The 18,907-nt window shown below is 39.8% G+C and overlaps 1 protein-coding gene across 2 annotated transcripts in view; it reads left to right on the forward strand.

Moving 5' to 3' along the window:
• Positions 1-18,895, forward strand: part of rnf17 (ring finger protein 17) — a 59,340-nt gene extending 40,445 nt beyond the window's left edge. Inside the window, exons 23-37 of one of the 2 annotated variants that reach the window (XM_059030248.1) lie at positions 3,651-3,766; positions 4,033-4,123; positions 4,915-5,033; positions 5,237-5,502; positions 5,845-6,008; positions 8,195-8,314; positions 8,403-8,483; positions 8,728-8,850; positions 12,605-12,661; positions 13,250-13,357; positions 13,648-13,765; positions 15,464-15,599; positions 17,352-17,541; positions 18,308-18,408; positions 18,510-18,895. In XM_059030248.1, coding sequence (XP_058886231.1) covers positions 3,651-3,766; positions 4,033-4,123; positions 4,915-5,033; positions 5,237-5,502; positions 5,845-6,008; positions 8,195-8,314; positions 8,403-8,483; positions 8,728-8,850; positions 12,605-12,661; positions 13,250-13,357; positions 13,648-13,765; positions 15,464-15,599; positions 17,352-17,541; positions 18,308-18,400 — 1,782 coding nt within the window. In that variant the 3' untranslated portion in view covers positions 18,401-18,408; positions 18,510-18,895. The remainder of the gene's footprint in view (positions 1-3,650; positions 3,767-4,032; positions 4,124-4,914; positions 5,034-5,236; positions 5,503-5,844; positions 6,009-8,194; positions 8,315-8,402; positions 8,484-8,727; positions 8,851-12,604; positions 12,662-13,249; positions 13,358-13,647; positions 13,766-15,463; positions 15,600-17,351; positions 17,542-18,307; positions 18,409-18,509) is intronic. The other variant, XM_059030249.1, reaches the window with a different exon arrangement.
• The last annotated feature ends 12 nt before the right edge of the window (positions 18,896-18,907 follow it).

Here is an 18,907-nt window from a genome sequence, read left to right on the forward strand (position 1 = left end):
ATCTTGCCCTCAATCCTGACAAGTTTCCCAGTCCCTGCTGATGAAAAGCATCCCCATAACATGATGCTGCCACCACCATGCTTCACCGTGGGGATGGTGTTCTCAGGGTGATGAACAGTGTTGGCTTTGTGCTACACATAGCGGTTTGCGCTCAGGCCAAAAAGTTCAATTTTGGTCTCATCAGACCAGAGAACCTTTTTCCACATGTTTGCTGTGTCTCCCACATGCCTTTTGGCAAAATCCAAATGTAATTTGATGGGTTTTTTTCAGCAATGGCTTTCTTCTCGCCACTCTTCCATAAAGCCCAGCTTTGTGGAGCGTCTGGGTTATAGTTGTCCCATGGACGGTTTCTCCCATCTCAGCTGTGGATCTCTCCAGCTCCTTCAGAGTTACCATTGGCCTCTTGGTTGCTTCTCTGACTAATGCCCTCCTTACCTGGTCACTGAGTTTTGGTGGACGGCCTTCTCTAGGCAGAGTCGCGGTTGTGCCATATTCTTTCCATTTTTTAATAATGGATTTAACGGTGCTCCGGAGGATGTTCAAAGTTTGGGATATTTTTTTATAACCCAACCCTGATTTGGAGCTTCTCCAGAACTTTATCCCGGACTTGTTTTGATAGCTCCTTGGTCTTCATGATGTTGTTTGTTTAGATATGCTCTCTAACAAACTCTGGGGCCTTCCAGAAACAGGTGTATTTAATCTGAGATCATGTGACACTTTAATTGCACTCAGGTGGACTCCATTCAACTAATTATGTGACTTCTGAAGGCAACTGGTTGCACCAGAGCTTATTCAGGGGTGTCACAGGAAAGGGAGTGAATACGTATGCAATCAAGACTTTTCAGTTTTTTATTTGTAAATAATTTTGAAAAATATGTAGATTTTTTTCCCCACTTTGACATTATGGACTATTTTGTGTAGATCAGTGACAAAAAATCTTTAAATCTTCTAATTAAATCAATTTTAATTCCAGGTTGTAACACCACAAAATGTGGAAAAGTCCAAGGGGGGTGAATACTTATGCAAGGCACTGTAGGTACAGTGCAACTGGAGTTATTGTTTATCCCTGAGTCTGTACAGGATACAACCAGTTAGAGCCTGCAGGGCCAGATGGCCTCCTGTCACCTCAGTGGAAATTTCTTGCTGTTCTGCTCTGATGCATAAATGTATTTGTATGGAATTTCCAGCAAGAACAGTTATGCAGTGGGAGTGATATGAAAAGCTGTTGCAGTATTTCCATTGCAACAGATTTTCAAATTAGCACAAGATTTCACGTGGGCCCTGTTTGCGATGTTGATCATCCAAATAAGGCGGTCCCCATCAATGAAACCAACCTTCTGGTACAAGCACCGTGTTGACTGTTCATGCGCAAGAAGGTGCAGTGCAGTGATATCACGGTGTGGTTGAGGGACAATCCCCACAATGTATACACAAACTAATATCAGGTGTATACCGAGAAAGTGGAAGGAACAGTGTGGAATGCTTCCATCTGCAGAGAGAGATTAAGGGAGAGGCTGCTCTGAACTCACATGGGGCCTGGCACCACATTACCACCACCAGCAGGGAGAGGCTGCTCTGAACTCACATGGGGCCTGGCACCACATTACCATCACCAGCAGGGAGAGACTGCTGTGAACTCACATGGGGCCTGGCTCCACATTACCACTAACACCAGCAGGGAGAGGCTGCTCTGAACTCACATGGGGCCTGGCACCACATTACCACCACCAGCAGGGAGAGGCTGCTCTGAACTCACATGGGGCCTGGCACCACATTACCACCACCAGCAGGGAGAGACTGCTCTGAACTCACATGGGGCCTGGCTCCACATTACCACTAACACCAGCAGGGAGAGGCTGCTCTGAACTCACATGGAGCCTGGCACCACATTACCACTAATACCAGCAGGGAGAGACTGCTCTGAACTTGCATGGGGCCTGGCACCACATTACCACTAACACTAGCAGGAGCAGTAGCCTAGCTAACAAGTGACTTAATTTTTGAACTTTTTGGGGTTCTATTACTTGGATCTGTCATTGTGGACAGGTGATTTAATTTGTTAAAGTTCAGTGTTTTAATATTTTATCACGAAGGGTTGAAAAAAATACTAGTTAAACAAGTAGTATGAAAATGCTTGAGTGTGTCTGTGCAAGCTATGTTGAAATATGGATAGGCAAGTCAGCACTTTACAAGGACATAACACACTTTGGCTGTGTGCCGAGAACATCTTGTGATGTTCCTTTTAAGATGAATATACGTTCTGCTGCAAGGACACACTATTTTGTCTTGTTTGTGCATTACTATAAAAAGCTGTACCTTGTGTCAGAGAAGCATCAACAGATTGCCTGTGATGTGTTGTCTCTCCAGAATTCTGCTTAATATAACTGTGCTGCTTCTTATCAACTCTCTGAGAATCTTTATTTAAAATGTGGTCCCTGCAATCACATATTCACTTTCCAAGTGTGTGTGTGTGTGTGTGTGTGTGTGTGTGTGTGTGTGTGTGTGTGTGTGTGTATTAGGGATGTCATGGTATACCAGTTTCACAATATATATTAGGGGTGGGCACCGATACCGATATTTTGATATATCGATGATCATTTCCATATTGCGATATCGTGGTATTAAAAAAAATCAGATATGCTTGCAGACTTTTTATTGCTAATACTGCTGAAAATACAAACACAGTATAATCAAGTTTATTTTATATTAAGATACAACAAACCCTATACACACCAATTATTGTTAGCCTCGTAGGCAAACATCACACATAGTATTATTTAACCATTTTATTCCATTGATTGGCATTTTCTTTTTCCAAGAACCTGATTTTAACAAATGTATTTAAAGCATCCAATAGTGATAAATCAAGAAACAACTCTTACAAATATTCTGAGAGGATGGGATGATGTCTTGAGACGTACAAAAAATTCTAATTTGTTCTCTGCATCAGATTTTTTTGACAGTATTTTTTTATTAGAACTGAAATGAGCTAGTTACAGGTGGACATTGTAAATATGTTTTCATTTATGTTGACTTGTTTAATTAGATTTTTATGTGTTAAACATTTCAAGTTAAAATGCATTGTGTGTTTTTTAAATGTTTTAAATATGTTTGGTTATGCCTATAAAACGTTGCCTGGCAAAGCCACTATTGTGACATCACTGCTACAAGCTGACTATTGAAATATGATAAATATGCTTGAAGACCCGTGCATGTAGTGTAAAATCTTTTTTTTCATGTTCGGGATGCTTTCTTACATAACTTGAACACATGATTGTTACGATATGATAACCATACGATACATTTGATTATCGAGCTATCAATCTGTTTTTTATAAAGAGGAAATGCTAGTAAAACAGCAAAAAAAAAAAAAAAAAAACTAAAAGCAAGCAGAAGAAATTCAGCCCAGCTTTTCGATGTGAAAGACAGAAAATTGGCCTGCTGCACCACCTGTTCTATGTAGTCATCCTGCGGATTTAAATTAGTTTTTGTTTTGGGTTTTTTTTTTTTTGTCTCTTGGAACATAATGTAATCACATTGTAGTCATTATGGAGCATGTTCAAATTGTAATAAAAAAATCTAAGAACTGTTCCATAGAACACATTTTGAAACAATTGCAAATGTTCTTTTATCCTTGCTTTCCTTTACAGGTACTGTGCTTTGATTTTGGCAACAAAGTTGTGGTGGGTATCTCCAAACTGAGAAATCTCAAAGAGGAATTGATCTATGGAAGTCTGGCATTAGAGTGTTGTTTGAGCGATATAAGGTGATTTTGATATTTAATACTGTTCATAAAAACAACTGTCATGTAGGTGCTTTGCTTAAATCAGTAAATGACCAAAGGAATTAACTGTAGGGGGTTATTTATTGTCCTGGAATATAACAAGGAAATAGATTTATTTTTGCAATTAGTGTCTGAAAAAAGGCGCTTCGCTTTTGTCAACATTTCCACATGTTTCTGGGTTTTAAGTTACTCTTTTCTGCACTATAACAGTGGAGTCTCTTGACTGTTGCCCTGTTTTCCAAATGTAGACCAGCTGGAGGGAGTGAGGTCTGGACAGCAACAGCATGCGACTTCATTTCATACTATTTAACAGGAGCTTTGGCTTTGATGTCTGTGAAGGTGGGTATTTGGAGCTGAAAAACTGATTTTGTTTAGTTCCAAGGGAATTTAGTGCTCATGAATGGTGAGGGTCAGGCACTGTGCCATTATGTACCATGCAAGCTTCTGTGGGGATTGTATTGCCATTTTTCCTCTCCTCAGACCCTTTTTACTTACTAAATATCTTAGTATCCCTGAAAAGATAATCGTCTCCTCTTTTTAAAAATATGCTAAATATTGTAATGAGCAAGACATCTCAGAAGTAGAATGGTACCCCAAAATGTTCTCCTTTTTCTAGGAACAGTATAACGGGTTGGGGAGTTGCCATATAACTTCAATAAGACTACTTGCTCACTAAAATATTTTGGTATCCCTGAATTGATAATTGTCTCCTTAAAAATATGCTTAGGATTTTAATATGCAATCCATCTCCAGTTCAATAGTACCCTAAATATGATTAATTTACTAACAATGCTAAATGACTGGGTGGGGCATTTGTTCTCTAATTTACCAACAAATTTACCAAAAAAGAGTGGTGAGTGCCAGGACTGGTGCTATATTCAATGCAGTGTTGTCCTTGGCAGTCCTGAGCTAGAAACCTGTTTTGGAGGGCAAGATGTCATACCCAGCCATTCCTTAAAATATTCAGAGATACCAGGGTATTTAGCAAGGGGTCTGAGAGGAAAATGGGCAATACAATCCCCATCCCTAGTTTTGCGCAAATCATTTGTTTCCAAACTTTTGAACACTACTGTGTGTGTATATATAAAGTCTGCTAAATGACTAAAATAATATATTCTCTTATTGTACAGCAGGAAGAGTTTTCTGAATGGCCACTGCCAGTTACTCTCTATTGTCCAAATAAGGCTGGACAAGATGTCAGCATTGCCGAGTACCTTATAAGTGAAGGCTTGGCTTTAAAGGAAAGAAAGTAAGTACATTCTTTCTCCTTTTTTGTTATTTCTTTTCATTAGTTCGCATTGCCATCATACATATTTCCTAAAAATTCTGAAGTCCTGCCATAATTTTCAATCATGGAGAAGAATCCAGTTTGCTTAGCTGTCCCGAACTGTAAATATTCACTGTGTTTCCAATGATTAGTCATAGATCTTTTATCTTGTTTATATTTTCTAGAGTGACTGTAGTTCACAAAGCATTGGAAATCAATGAAAAGAGTGTTGAAGATCCCCAGAAAGAACCATGTGTAGCAACAAAGAGGCTGACTGCTAAAGCAGGATGTGAACCTGAGTGTGATGTGCTGGCACCCCAGAGCACAGCGCCACAGAGTGTCAAGTCAGAGCCATACAGGCCCCCTGTTCTTCCTTCTGGGAAACTGTGTCAGATGGTGGTAGCTTCTGTTGGGGATGATGGAATTATCTATGGGATGACCAAAAATGCTGGTATGTTTAAATACTGATTCAGTGTTCCAGAAGGCTTTTAAAATATTTAGCAAGGATATCCCATGTTTTTTTCTTACCCTTTTCTTCTGTTCAAAGTTACATTTATTTGCTTTTATTTTATACTGCAGTTTGGACAGAAGTAACAGTTTTCCGTTGATGTTTCCTGGTGGGAAATCTTGACCTGCAATCAGGAATAGATTTCAGGAGAGAACAGATTGATTTTGTGTTGGTAGTGGTGTGTGTTGTTTTTTTTTTTTTTATGGCCCTTAGAAACTAATCAAGTAAATACTGGGTGTAATCTTTTAAGCCGTAGTTGCATTTTTTCATGATTTGTGAATACAGAGAAGGAATTTGAACAGCTTGTAGAGAACATTCAGCAACACGTTAAAAGTCTTGGACACCAGCAGCCATACACCTGGAAGCTAGGAGAGGGCTGTGCTGTGAGGGGCTCTGACATGCTCTGGCATAGAGGAAAAGTCTTGGAGGTTTTTGGTGGGTGTGTGAAGGTGAGAGTTTGTATTATTAATTATTTATTTTTATTAGTGTACTATTGATGGGACGCTACACCCTCAGAGGGCAGTGGTCCTAAAGCTTGTTTTGCCACCTCATGTACTGTATAGAATATTACTATACAGCTATGGTAGTAGGGGAACCAAAGTGTAAAAAAAAAGATGCCACAGTCCTTTCAAGTGCTAATATATCATAAACCAAAGTGCTATGAAAAATGAAAATAAATTAACAAACCCTCTCATAATGGTTGAAAAAAGATTTGCTGGTCTACAAATTTAATTAACCTTTTGTCATTCGCACCCCAGCATGTTGTTGTCTTGTGAAACAGGAGTGATCCTTCATCAAAGTGCACATAGTACATTTTGGTGGGAGTTGCAACCCATTCCGACTTCTGTGGGTTACAAAAAATGTTTACATTAACACAATCGCACAGCTCATGGCAGAATAGATTCTTAAGAGGTGCCGAGGGGCTGGGAGAGATGTAGAAAAGGAGAATTTCTTCAAAAATTATTGATTTATCCATATACAGTAAAATGTCGCAAATCTGAACAACTTCCGGGGCTCCCTGCTGCTTGTGACGTTATGATCACAGAATGGTGCTATAGGCTAGAAAGGGGTTTTCTGTTTCCTTAGCAGTGGTTTTAACAAACATGGCAGGAACCTGTTTATGTGCAAAATGACAAGGTGACTCTGTGTGTTAGAGAGGGGCTACATGTATTGAAAATGAAAAGTTTGTTATTGATTTTATTATAAACGGCAATGACTGGAGTCTGATGTAGACTTTTTTGAGCTGAGTCGCATCTTTTGAGCAGAGAGTAGAGTCTGCTTGCAGGGACTTGAGTCAAGTCGAGAGATTACAACTGTGACTGTGCGTACTGTGTTTTGTGCACTATAGACACGTTCTGTGTGCAACGTACATTGTACTATAGTAAACAGTGCAGGTGTTAAGCATTCGATACAAGATAGTACCATCATTTGATCTACCGTTCGGCCTCTTGTTAGCCCCCATGCCTTTTCAAAGTGCATGGAAGCTATTCTGCCCCGTTGAGACTTCAGAGTGCTCAATTACCTTGACGATTGTCTCGTTTGTGTTCAATCTCCAGTGCAGGCAGGGGCTCGCATGAAACTCGTAACAGACCACCTGCTTCGGTTAGGCTTGTCAGTGAATTATGCAAAGAGCCAGCTCACACCCTCGCAGACAGCCTCCTATATAGGAGTGGATCTGGATTCCAAGACCATGTTGTCCACTCTGTCGGAGGACAGAGTGCAGAGAATAGCTGCTTTTACGTGGTTCTACTAAAATTCAAAACTAAGGAAGATTAAAAAAAAAAAGGTAAATTCCTCAAGAAAGGAATTATCCTGCTTCACTGGGTGGTAAATAAGCACTAGTGCCAATGGCTGTGAAGAGAATACCTTGGAGGCCACACATTCAAAGGGAGGGTGTTCAAGGCAAAGTTATTATTATTATTATTATTATTTATTTCTTAGCAGATGCCCTTATCCAGGGCGACTTACAATTGTTACAAGATATCACATTATTTTTACATACAATTACATTATTTTTTTACACATTATTTTTCACATACAATCACCCATTTATACAGTTGGGTTTTTACTGGAGCAATCTAGGTAAAGTACCTTGCTCAAGGGTACAGCAGTAGTGTCCCCACCTGGGATTGAACCCACAACCCTCCAGTCAAGAGTCCAGAGCTCTAACCACTACTCCACACTGCTGCTGCAGTATAGAACTGCCAGACCACCACCCCGCCCATGTGCACGTGATTTTTCCAGAACCTTGTACCCAGGAGGCAGAACCTGATGTAGCACAGAGATGTCATTGGGTAAATGCCATGTTTCAGTTAAAAACAAGAAATCAAGTTCTTGGTCAATGTACTATTTCATTTAAAATCAAAAAGCCTTGTTAGTCACAGAGCGTGTGTTTAAATAAGGCAAACTGAGTTTTTCGAGGTACTACAGAGTAATCTGTCAGTGAAGACTTTGGAAGGCTGCGCAAACAAAGGACTAGTACCACACTGTAATTGCACAAGTCAATCTAATTTTTGTTCCAAATATAACATTTCAGTCCGGAGCAGCACAATAAAAACATGTGACTGTATTACCTGTAGAATGTAATAATGGCTCCTTTTTATTTTTGATGTCCCTTGTTTTATGTAATGACTAGGTACGGTATATAGATCAAGGGTTTATCGAGAAGATTCCAGTGTGCCACATTTTCCCAACAGTTCTGTTTGAAGATGTCCCGCAGCTTTGCATCCCCTGTCAGCTTTATGGGCTGCTACCTGTAAGTAACCATTACATCTTTTTTTTTTAAGCATATTCATTTGCATTTCTTAATTGACAAGCCTCTTTTCTTGGATCATTTGTCCCAGGTTGGCAATGTCTGGCAGCCAGATGCAGTTCACCTTCTTAAAGAGTTACTTCAACATAGATACGTTGATGTGGATATTATGGTAACGTATGATTTTCCTTGTTCTTATTGTAGTTGTGGTTTTGTATTAGTTAAAGATGATCAACAATAATTTCATAATTGATCAAGTAAAAAAATGATTAACTTATATAATGTAATTTAGAGCACTGCATTCAAGTTACATTCTTCTTTTGAGGGGTGTTGTAAATGTTTCTATGTGGGACGTACTCAGTCATCTTCTTTTTTGCTGGTCTCAGATTTGTTATTGCTTGTATTCCATTACTTAGGAGCTGCCAAAAGACCCGAAAGATAAGATGTTGGTTCAGATTCACTTTGATGGAATGTCGCTTTCCACGATAATGGAGCATCACCAGCATGCTGTCCAGGATAAATCTGTTATGTTGACAAAGGTAGGTTGTATTTGAACAGACACTATAGTCCAATAGCCTTTTCACACTTGCACACCCGAGTTGAGCCGAGCCCTTCCGGTACGGTTAGTTTCACACTTGTCGTTTTGTCGAGCAGAGCCGGAACCGTGAAACTCTGGCCTCCACAAGATATCTAGTACTGCCAGCATACGTTTACGCCGAGCAATCCAGAGCAGAGGTGGGCGGGCTGCCGATCCCGGAGAACAGAGACCAGTCCTGCTTTTTATCCACTCTGAATGTGCTCGGTGTCTGGCCAGTAGGGTCCGCTGTTGCGTGACAAGGAGAAGCAATCCCTGCCGGTTTCCCATCCCCCACCCCAGGAGCATCAGAGCCAATATGACCCCCAGCAAAGTTCAGCCTCTTTGCACAGCCTGCACGCAAACTGGCGCCGTCCAAGCTGTGTGACTCATCCTCCACTCCCAGCGGCAGTGCTTTGGATGAGCCACTCGGGGACCTCTTCATTAACCCTTTGCGGTCCTATGTTGGACCTGGTCCGACATCATCAAAAAGACGCAAAAAACAGGTCTCTAGTTGTTTTTTTCTCCGGAAAAAGCCGAGAAAACGATTCAATGGCCAAGTGAGACCGATAGGAGCCGAGAGAAGCCGAAAAAAAATTAAAAACAAGGGCGTATCTCATGAATACTGACAGACCCGACCACCACATAGATAACATGGACATAAAGAAACAAGATAGCTGCTTCCGCATCCAGCGCTCAAAGAATATCAGAGACATTTGCAGAGCTTTTTTTAGATGTTGTCATAGTAATAAAATAACAACTTGGATCGCATTATTGAGGAGTTTGGTGATGAAACGAGCGATCAAGAGATGATTTATCGGTATGTACTATTATTAAGTGACATTTGAAAAATATAGCGAACAAGGGGTGGGGCGGGGCTGGAGATGCAGTACTGAGTGTCCTGTTGATATGCAGTGCCTTTTAAACCTGTTTTACTGTGGAAAAAAAAAATACTTTTAAACAGTGCGTCTAAAATAAACTGCGTGTGAAAATAAATTGGACCTGACGTGCCTGACACGCGCTGAATAAATGGACCGCAAAGGGTTAAACTTTATTCTGTTGCTCATCCAGTATGACACTGAAAAACTCTCAAACTGACATGACACAGCACATTCCACTCGCCCCTGTAAACACAGTTTCATAACAGTATACCTCGTACTCTTCCATTTTTGCAGGTGGCAATATCATTGTGTCATACATCTGTCTCATGGGTGTCCTGTTCTTAAAGTGCTCCCATTCCCCCTATCCATGTTACTATGAATGCTAATGCCAGCCCATCACCCTTTCCTCCCTTGCAAAAGACTGCATTATGCTATTGAACATCTGCAATTTCATACAACAGAAAGTTATGCCAGGACATAGATTCATATTACAGCACTATTGGTAGTCCTTCTGTCATGCACCTGTATCTCACGATTGACCATATATATACACTTCCCCTCATGTTGCCCTGCATACAGTTCCCCACCCCCCACCCAACAAACTGACACACACCAAACATGTGGATGCCATGCTAGACATTGGTCATGACAATGGAATTCATAGAGGTATAGTGTGATGTTGGTGCCGCTATTATGCATTCGTCTCCTACTAGACCTGATAAGCAGTGCCCAGATATACACGACCCCCCCCAACACACTGGCATGGTAGTAGGCCTAGTGTACCATGATGATGGATGTTTCTTCTGTTATCTGCAGAGAGTTGTGTGTTCGTCTTAAGTGATGATGGCTGTCTGTGGTTGTTTGTGTTGCCTTGCCCCTTCTACTGCTTCTAAGGGTGTGGGAGGGAATACAGAGCTAGGGTTAAAAACCCTAACATCGCATTTCCCTACTTTTTGTTGTTTTAATATTAACTGTAACTGATCCAGCCCATCATGCTCGTTTTTGGTTGTTTAAAATCTTTCAAAGAAAGTATATTAGACAAAAGACAACCACTCAGGCTTCTATAGTAAACAAAGTGCTTTTTATTGTGTTTATGCTGAAACTGCAGCCGTCTGCATTTGCGGACTTTTGCAGTGTGACTCGGAAGCTTTATAGGCCCTGTGCTTTCCTCTGCAGGTGAAGCGTTACATTGATCTTGTTAGGGAAACATATGCTGGCAATGAAGTCTATATTCATACTGGTCTTTACACCGCTCATGCATTCAATTCAAAACACAGGACTTTCACAGCTATCACAATACACGTACATAAAATACTGATTACCACAAAATCCAATGAATATAAAAACGTTGCTAACATTTTTTACATGCAGTAGAGTTTTAATGACACTTCTGCAAAGTATATATTTGCAGCTTACAGCAAATGCACTGTAATGACGAAATCAACAAGCATCAATGAACTCCCATTTGATTAGCTTCTGTGCAGTCCTGTTTTATCTGTCTTTTCTGTGCCTTTTTTTTGTTTAGAAGTTATTTGCACTGGGGATTTATTATTATTATTATTATTATTATTATTATTATTATTATTATTATTATTATTGAGTCATTTAGCAGACCCTTTTATCCAAAGCGACTAACAGACTAGGGGGTGGACCGTGCATCATCACCAACTGCTGCTGCAGTCACTTACAATAGGGCCACGGTAAAATACGTCTAGTCCGAAGGACAGAGCACAAGGAGGTTAAGTGACTTGCTCACGGTCACACACAGTGAGTCAGTGTGTGAGCTGGGATTTGAACCGGGAACCCCCTGGTATCCAGTCCCTTTTTTTAACCACTGGACCACCAAGAACTGAAGAAACTACAGTAAAAGAAAAAAAAGTAAACTTCGGCAAAGAGATCAGGGTAGCTATCAAAGATATTCCAATAAATTGGTGGCGTTTCCTCCCATGTTTTTCACTTCTTTTAAAACACATTTTGTCTGTCCGCCTTAAACCAGATTGTCGTCATCTGGCTGCAATCCCAAATAGCTCCACACCAAGCTTCTTTCTCTGGCATTCGCCATGACTGTGGCAGTAATTGAATTTTCCCAGAACACGCAGGGTAGTTGGTCACTTCTGCTAAGCGAAAATGAGTAAGCTTAGTTCATATTGTTTTTAAAGCACACAATTACAGAGTTTAGTTTTAGAAGCTCAAAAAAAAATACACTGTATCGAAATGCGATACTTCGATATTTTTATTTTACCCCGATGTTCGGTATCGTAGGAAAAAATATTCCACTCTGCGTGCCAAAAGTTGTTGTAAACATAGCTTCTAGTTAAATGTTTAGTCATTGAGTTTGTTTGTTTCAGTATTTCTAGTCAAAAGGTTGTAATTGATTTGTAAATTGTTTCAGCACTAAGTGAATTTGCAGGTACGCTATCCCAGGATGATTTAATTTAAATGAATTAATTATTAGATGAGATTAAATATTAGATTAGTTTCCTAGTCTGATGTTTTTTGAGTGGAGTTGTTAGACCTGCAGTATAGTGTTGTTGTTGTTGTTGTTTGTTTGTTTGTTTGTTTGTTTTTCCTTATGTACTTAGTTGGGCTTTGTCATTTATTTCCCTGCTTTCACTGAGACCTAACAGTAAGATTAATTTATAATGAACTTATGATACTGGGTCAGTTGAAAGTCCCTCTCTTGCCACCAAAGCGCTCATTAAGACGGTACACAAAGCAGGGGTGGTTTGATCTTTTAAACTGGCCCAAAAGAGGGCCTCCACTGCTGATGTAGAATGGTATAGATTTAATAAAATATAATATAAACCACTCGTAAATGTTTGTTATTGCTTTTGCTAGCAACCTATTTTGAAATCGGCTGATGATGAATTGGAGGATTTTGACTTCAGTTACAAGGTAAGAGAATTTATTTAGGGAACTTACGTCTTTAAGGTTTAAGGTTTAGCCATGAAACTGCACATTCTACTGTTTAAAATCATATTTGACTTGGATCTTTCTGGTAATGGTTAAATGTTTAATACTTGGCCAGTGTTTAAACTATATCTTGGCTATTTACAGTATTTTTCTGTCAGTTTTTAATAATATGAAATTTAACTTGTATGCTGTGGCTTTAAAGATTGAAAGAAACATTTGAAGTGGTTAAACCCAAGGAAACTGACTGACTGTAATTATTTACTTTTTTTATTGCTTCGCTTAAAGCAATTAATATTCAAAGTAACCATTGTTGTGAGGGGGCAGAATTGACAACAGCCACTGTCTCAGCTGACAGACATCATCTCTTTGAATGCTGCCTTGCTGTGGTTTGAACTACATTGCAATACATGGAGCCGCTGAAAACAAGTGGACAATAATTCTGCCAAAGAGTCACATTTTGGGATTCTGCTTTTGAATGGTTAATGTTTTACACTGTTTGTTTTAATAAATGGAGTGATTTGAAAAGATTTAAGCTGTTGTTGTCTTTGATAAGTGGAACTCTTCTTCCAGGGCTTGGAAATGGAGGAACCTGCTGTTGGTTTTTATACCTACCCTGTGGTGCCTGACCAGGGAAAACTCTTTCCTGTGATAGTGAAACACCTTGAGACCCCAAATGTGGTAGGTAGTGCAAGTCCCATCTGATTCATCAAGTTAGAAAATATTGAATTGAAGGCTTTGTTGTTTTTGTTTCCTTTGCTTATAATTTTCCATGTTAAGAAAATGTACCTGTTGAGATTTTGGAGGGCACCCAAACCGTATTGACGTCTGATTTTAAAGCACATACTAACTAAACATACCTGGTAATGTTATGTCGTTAAGGCTGGAAGTTAAAAATGAACTAAAACTGAACTTGTTCAGTGATTTTTCTTTTAGTCTTATTGTAATATTGAATGTTTTCTGGTGTTCAGGTATATATAACTCTTGACGACATGCAGGACAAGCTTGATGCTGAGGACTTGAAGGAAGCTTTAGAACGTGTTAATCAGCATGCAGACAGTCTTCCACTGCTCTCAGACTTCAGTGCAGGTATTCGTAGCATAAGCATGATGTGATAACGAGCTGTTGAACTGTTTTGCTTATTTTTAAATGTTTGTGTGAATTTGGTCTTGGTGACTGTCAGGATGTGAGTGGTGCAAGAATGACAAAGTCCAAACAATACTATGTACTGTTTATTTCCAGTAACACACACACACACACACAATAATCCACAGTGCCAAAGAAAACGGCAAGTGCTTCCACTAAAAAAGTATCCTGTGAATTGTCCAGTGAAGTCTCCAGTGGTGTTTTGCTGCTTGGGGTGATTATCCAGGGTTTTCGCTGACTTTGTTGGCTTCAGCTCCCAATTATTTGCTGTCTACAAAACAAACAACACTTCCAGCTTGATTTTATATTTTCAGCGCAAGGGGCTGTACTCGCGTAGCTGCGTTCCCTTTGTACTGCCAAACTCCCCCCCGCGATCAGCATGGTGCCACGCTTTATCCAATCACCGCACATACCACAGTGACTGATGAGATAGATGACATGCTCTCCATCGCTGCCTCAGAGGAGGTGGATGATCAGCTGGTCCTCCCATCAGATGATGCAGAGTCTGACATGCCAGTGGCACAGCTCTTGCTTTCGGCCAAGCTTATGCCTTTAATGCAGAGAGCGACTGCAGTTTTACAGGTACCCCGGGGCTGCAGCACGAACTGAAAGGCGCTCTATTTATGATGAACAGCCGACAGTTACCTCTGCTGCCCCTCCGGTCCTCCTGGACTTCCTGTACAAGTTACAGTCCACCTGGGAACATCCGGCCACGGCCATGGCGGTTTCCCGTTCAGTGGACTTGCTTTACAGGGTTTCTGGTGCTGACAAGCTGGGTCTTAACCACTTTCCACTAGTAGAGGCCCCCATTACTTCACTTGTTCAGCTGCTAACTTGTCCTTGCTTTCCAAGGACGCAGTATGTCCAAATAAGCAATGTAGAGTGACCTGAGGTCATTCTCAAGAAACCATATACAGCTAGTGCTTTCTCTGCTAGGTTGGGAAGCTACAACAGCATCCTTGTAGCTTACCAGGCTCACCTTATCAGGTCCATTGCTAACACCCGCAAGCCTTCGTCTCTCCAGTTAGACGAGTTGCGCTTGATCTCAAGGAACCTGCTCAGGCTGTCCAAGCTTAGTGGACAAGCTAAAGGCAGGAACCTGGCAGTGTTGGTGGCTGACAGCTTTGGCTCTCCCAGGCACGAGTGCTGGATGGAGATGAAACGGCTTTGCTGGACGCTCCTGTCACCCCAGGTCACACAATTGGTCCGGTGCTACAGCAGTCGCAGCGTGCAAGGGAGTCCACCAGGGAGTTGGTGCGCCTTCTCCCAAAGCACCCACCCCCACCACGCAAGCCTGCAGCACAATGGCACCCTACGCCACAGCTGCAGAAGAAGCCAGCGCCATAGGCTGCTGCTTCTTTGGGCGGCCCCGTCCAGAGACAGCCTGCTACCGCTTTCCGCGGGGGCAGGCGTGCTTATAAGCGCCCTGTGCCTAGACAACAGACACAGGCTGCGCCTCAGGCGAAGCAGCAGCCCTAGGATATTGCTGCCACAGGCCCAGGGTTTTTTCTTCAGAAGCCACTTAGATTACTGGAAACAGTGCACTGCCAAGTATTTCAAGTAGACCCCGAATGATCCAATACTGATACACACTGTGTAACTGTTTTCACTATTGCTGACTGTGCACTTAATCTTTTACAGGAGCACCTTGTCTCGCCAAGTACAGTGATGGAAAGTATTACAGAGCAAAGCTGGCTGGATTTGAAAATCTTAACCCAGTTAAGCTCCTCATAATACATGTTGACTTTGGTTCTATGGATACTTTGACCACCGACAGGTACATTTTTAAATATTTCTCTTTCTTTGCATATCTGATTATTAGTTGTGCCGTTAATCCTAAATGTACACCTGTCTCCGTGTTATCTGTAATTCTCCCCAACAGTAAATATAATTAACTTTCAAATCATGTTAAGATAGTTAAGTATAATTACAAAAGAAAGAATTACAAAGGATGTAAAAGAATGAGGTTTTCCTTTTGTCAAATCTACATTTTACTGTGTGATGCAAATGTAATTAGGAGGAATGTTTAAAAGCGAAAGAATTCTGAAGCAAAAATAATACAATGTCATCAATCTGTAAAGCCTATTTTTGTTCAGACAAATTGATGTATGTCTTAGTTAACATACTGTATTGGGAAGTTGGAAGTATTTTAAAAAAATACCATCTTGTGGATAAAGCAGTTTCTACACTTCAATACAATTTTAAATCCATAGCAAGCCCTGTGTTTTTCACAAATATGAAATAAAACAAAATGCAACATGTAAAACTAAATAAAACGAAATGCAACACATAAAATGAAAAATCATTATAAAGCAAACATAGAATGACATTTTTAAAGTGGGAGGTTTATACAAAACATACTTTAGTTGTCAAGGCTCAGCCGTTACCATAGACACGGTCTGAAGGGAAACGGTCTGAACTAGCACTTGCACAGATGTTTAATTTGGAGCGAGTCTTTTTGAACATTTAAATTGTGAAGGAAGAAAAGAGACGTTTGTTTCTAAAATGCCTTAATCGCGCATACCAATTAAACAACGCTGCAAATAATTTGAGCATGAGGCTGGCGGTGACTAAATAATGATGTGCAGATTTTGCAACTGTCGGATGGAACAGGAGTCGAAAGAGACAGTCTCTTGAGAAAAATGACTGGTTTGCTTATATTTTTTATCGGTATGCCAATTCTTTGTTTTGCTTTGCACTGGAGCGAATGCTGTTTTGGTTTTAAATGAATGAATCTGCTTTGCTTAGTGTTTTAAATACTGAGAAACCCCAAGCTTGTATACTGGAGCCCTGTGTCATTGCAATGGAATTTAAATATAATTCCTATTGTTTTTTTTTTTGTTTTTTTTTTTAATGTGTGGATTGCTGTGTGTGCAATTATGACAGCCCCACAATAGTAGGGCAGTGTAAATAAATATATATTTTTTATTTTATGTTATTGTATTTTTATACAGGGCATGGGCAGTATTTACTGTAAATAGGCAGTTGATTAAAAAGTGGGGGACTGTACGTTACTGTTAATGAGAAATTATGGTAATTTTTCTGTGCGAGGTCTGTTTGTCAAAATGAAGAAAAAAGCGGATAGTTTAACCCTTTGCGGTCCATTTACTCAGCGCGCGTCAGGCGCGTCAGGTCCAATTTATTTTCACACGCACAGTTTATTTTAGACTCGCATATCAACGGGACACTCAGTACTGCATCTCCAGCCCAGCCCCACCCCTTGTTCGCTATATTTTTCAGATATCTCTTAATAATAGTACATACCGATAAATCATCTCTTGATCACTCATTTTATCATATTCTTTGAGCGCTGGATGCGGAAGCAGCTATCTTGTTTGTTTATATCCGTGTTATCTATGTGGTGTCGGGGCTATTCCGTATTTATTAATATGTCTCTAATAAAACGAAATTTGAAAAATAAAACTAAAATGTGTAAATAATAAAAGGTATTTCACAGGGCTCTATGAATAACTAAAGTTATTCTGAGTTACTTAGCCACACATGCCATATATAATTTTGTTTGTTTCAGACTTCGTCAGATCCCAGCTGAGCTGCTGGACTTTCCTTGTCAGGCAATCAAGGTGAATCTGGCAGGATTTAGACCATCTGATATAGATGATGAAACGGAGAGAGTTCCTTACAAACCTGAGTGGAGTCTGGAAGCACTATGGACCATGCTAAGCCTGTTGCAGGGGAAAAAGCTTCTAGCTTTCAGGGTGGTAAGCTTTATATCAAAATCCGTTATCTTGCTAAAAAATATTTTTGATTGTTTTATGGCATGCTATAATCTTAATAAATGTATATAATAATTCAAATCTTACATGGTAAATCTCCTACACAAATCTTATGTTTGGTGCTTTCTCTCTCATTGTCTCGCTATAGTATTGCATGTAAACTCATTATTTGTTTATCTGTGTGGTCTTTTGTTATGCTTCATCGACATACTTTTCACCACAGGTTTATATTTTACTGTGCTTGGAGATCGTTTTTTAATCCAGAGCGTTATGTTTGTAATGTGCTTATGTCTGTGGCTGTAAAGAAAATGCCTCTGATCATACGCCATGAGTACAAATTGAGGTACTTTGTTATGATACACATCATTTGTAACAAGAATAGTAGGTTTGTAAGAGTTACAAAAATACATAACCAAATTAAAAAAAGAGCTAAAAACAGAACTTCAGTTATAATAACCATCAAGATCTGTTCTACAGTGGTAGCCATGGCCAGCTATAAAAATGGCAAAGTATGGCTTGTTATGCTGCACAACAAAATTGAGAGTTGTGAGTATCTGGAACTCTCATCCTCCAGTGCTTGAAAAATTGCATGAAATTCCAATAGAGTAAACTCCATAAGCAAAACAGAAATTGCAGCTTGTCACCATTGGTACCATTTTCAGGAGACAACCCATTTCAAAGGTTATCTCTTCATTTAGTGAAGCTAATTAAGTTCCAAAGAATGTGACAGTCTTGATTTGTTTCTTTTCAGTCAAAGAATCCAGAACTCACTGTATACTTATATGACGGGAGAACACTAGTTCATGTGCCATTTGTGGAAAGTGGTTTTGCAGAGTATGATTAGGAAAACAGGTACAGTAACACTTTTTTCCTGCTAAACCTACTCAATTTGATTTATGCGGGTGAAACACACATATTCATTAATGTTTCGAAATTATGTTTTTATCTTTCAGAAATGAGCAGAGCGAAAAAGCAGGATGTTGCTGTGCTGTCCAGTATATTTGCCTTCAGATTCAAATGTGAATGTTTTTTGTTTTATTACAGTTTTTGGTAACTAAAATATGTGCATAAGCCTGTATTCAGGAAATTGTTTATAAAAAAAAAAGCAGAGTTCTTACAGGCACCAGAAGGAAATGTTAAATGATCATTGTTAATTAACTTTTTGTTGTTGTTACTGTTAATGGTAATTAGTAACCAAAACATACATTTGTTGCAGATAGAGCAAGAAAGCCTTGTTTAAAGGTTTAATCTAGAAACACTGCTTGAAAGAAAATCTTCTGTTCAGTGACCATTTCAATGTTTATTTTTCTGCAGAGTGAAATTAAAGTTTTTTGCATTACGCTTTGAATCT

The sequence above is a fragment of the Acipenser ruthenus genome, chromosome 9, assembly GCF_902713425.1.
Source record: "Acipenser ruthenus chromosome 9, fAciRut3.2 maternal haplotype, whole genome shotgun sequence".
Lineage (NCBI taxonomy): Eukaryota > Metazoa > Chordata > Actinopteri > Acipenseriformes > Acipenseridae > Acipenser > Acipenser ruthenus.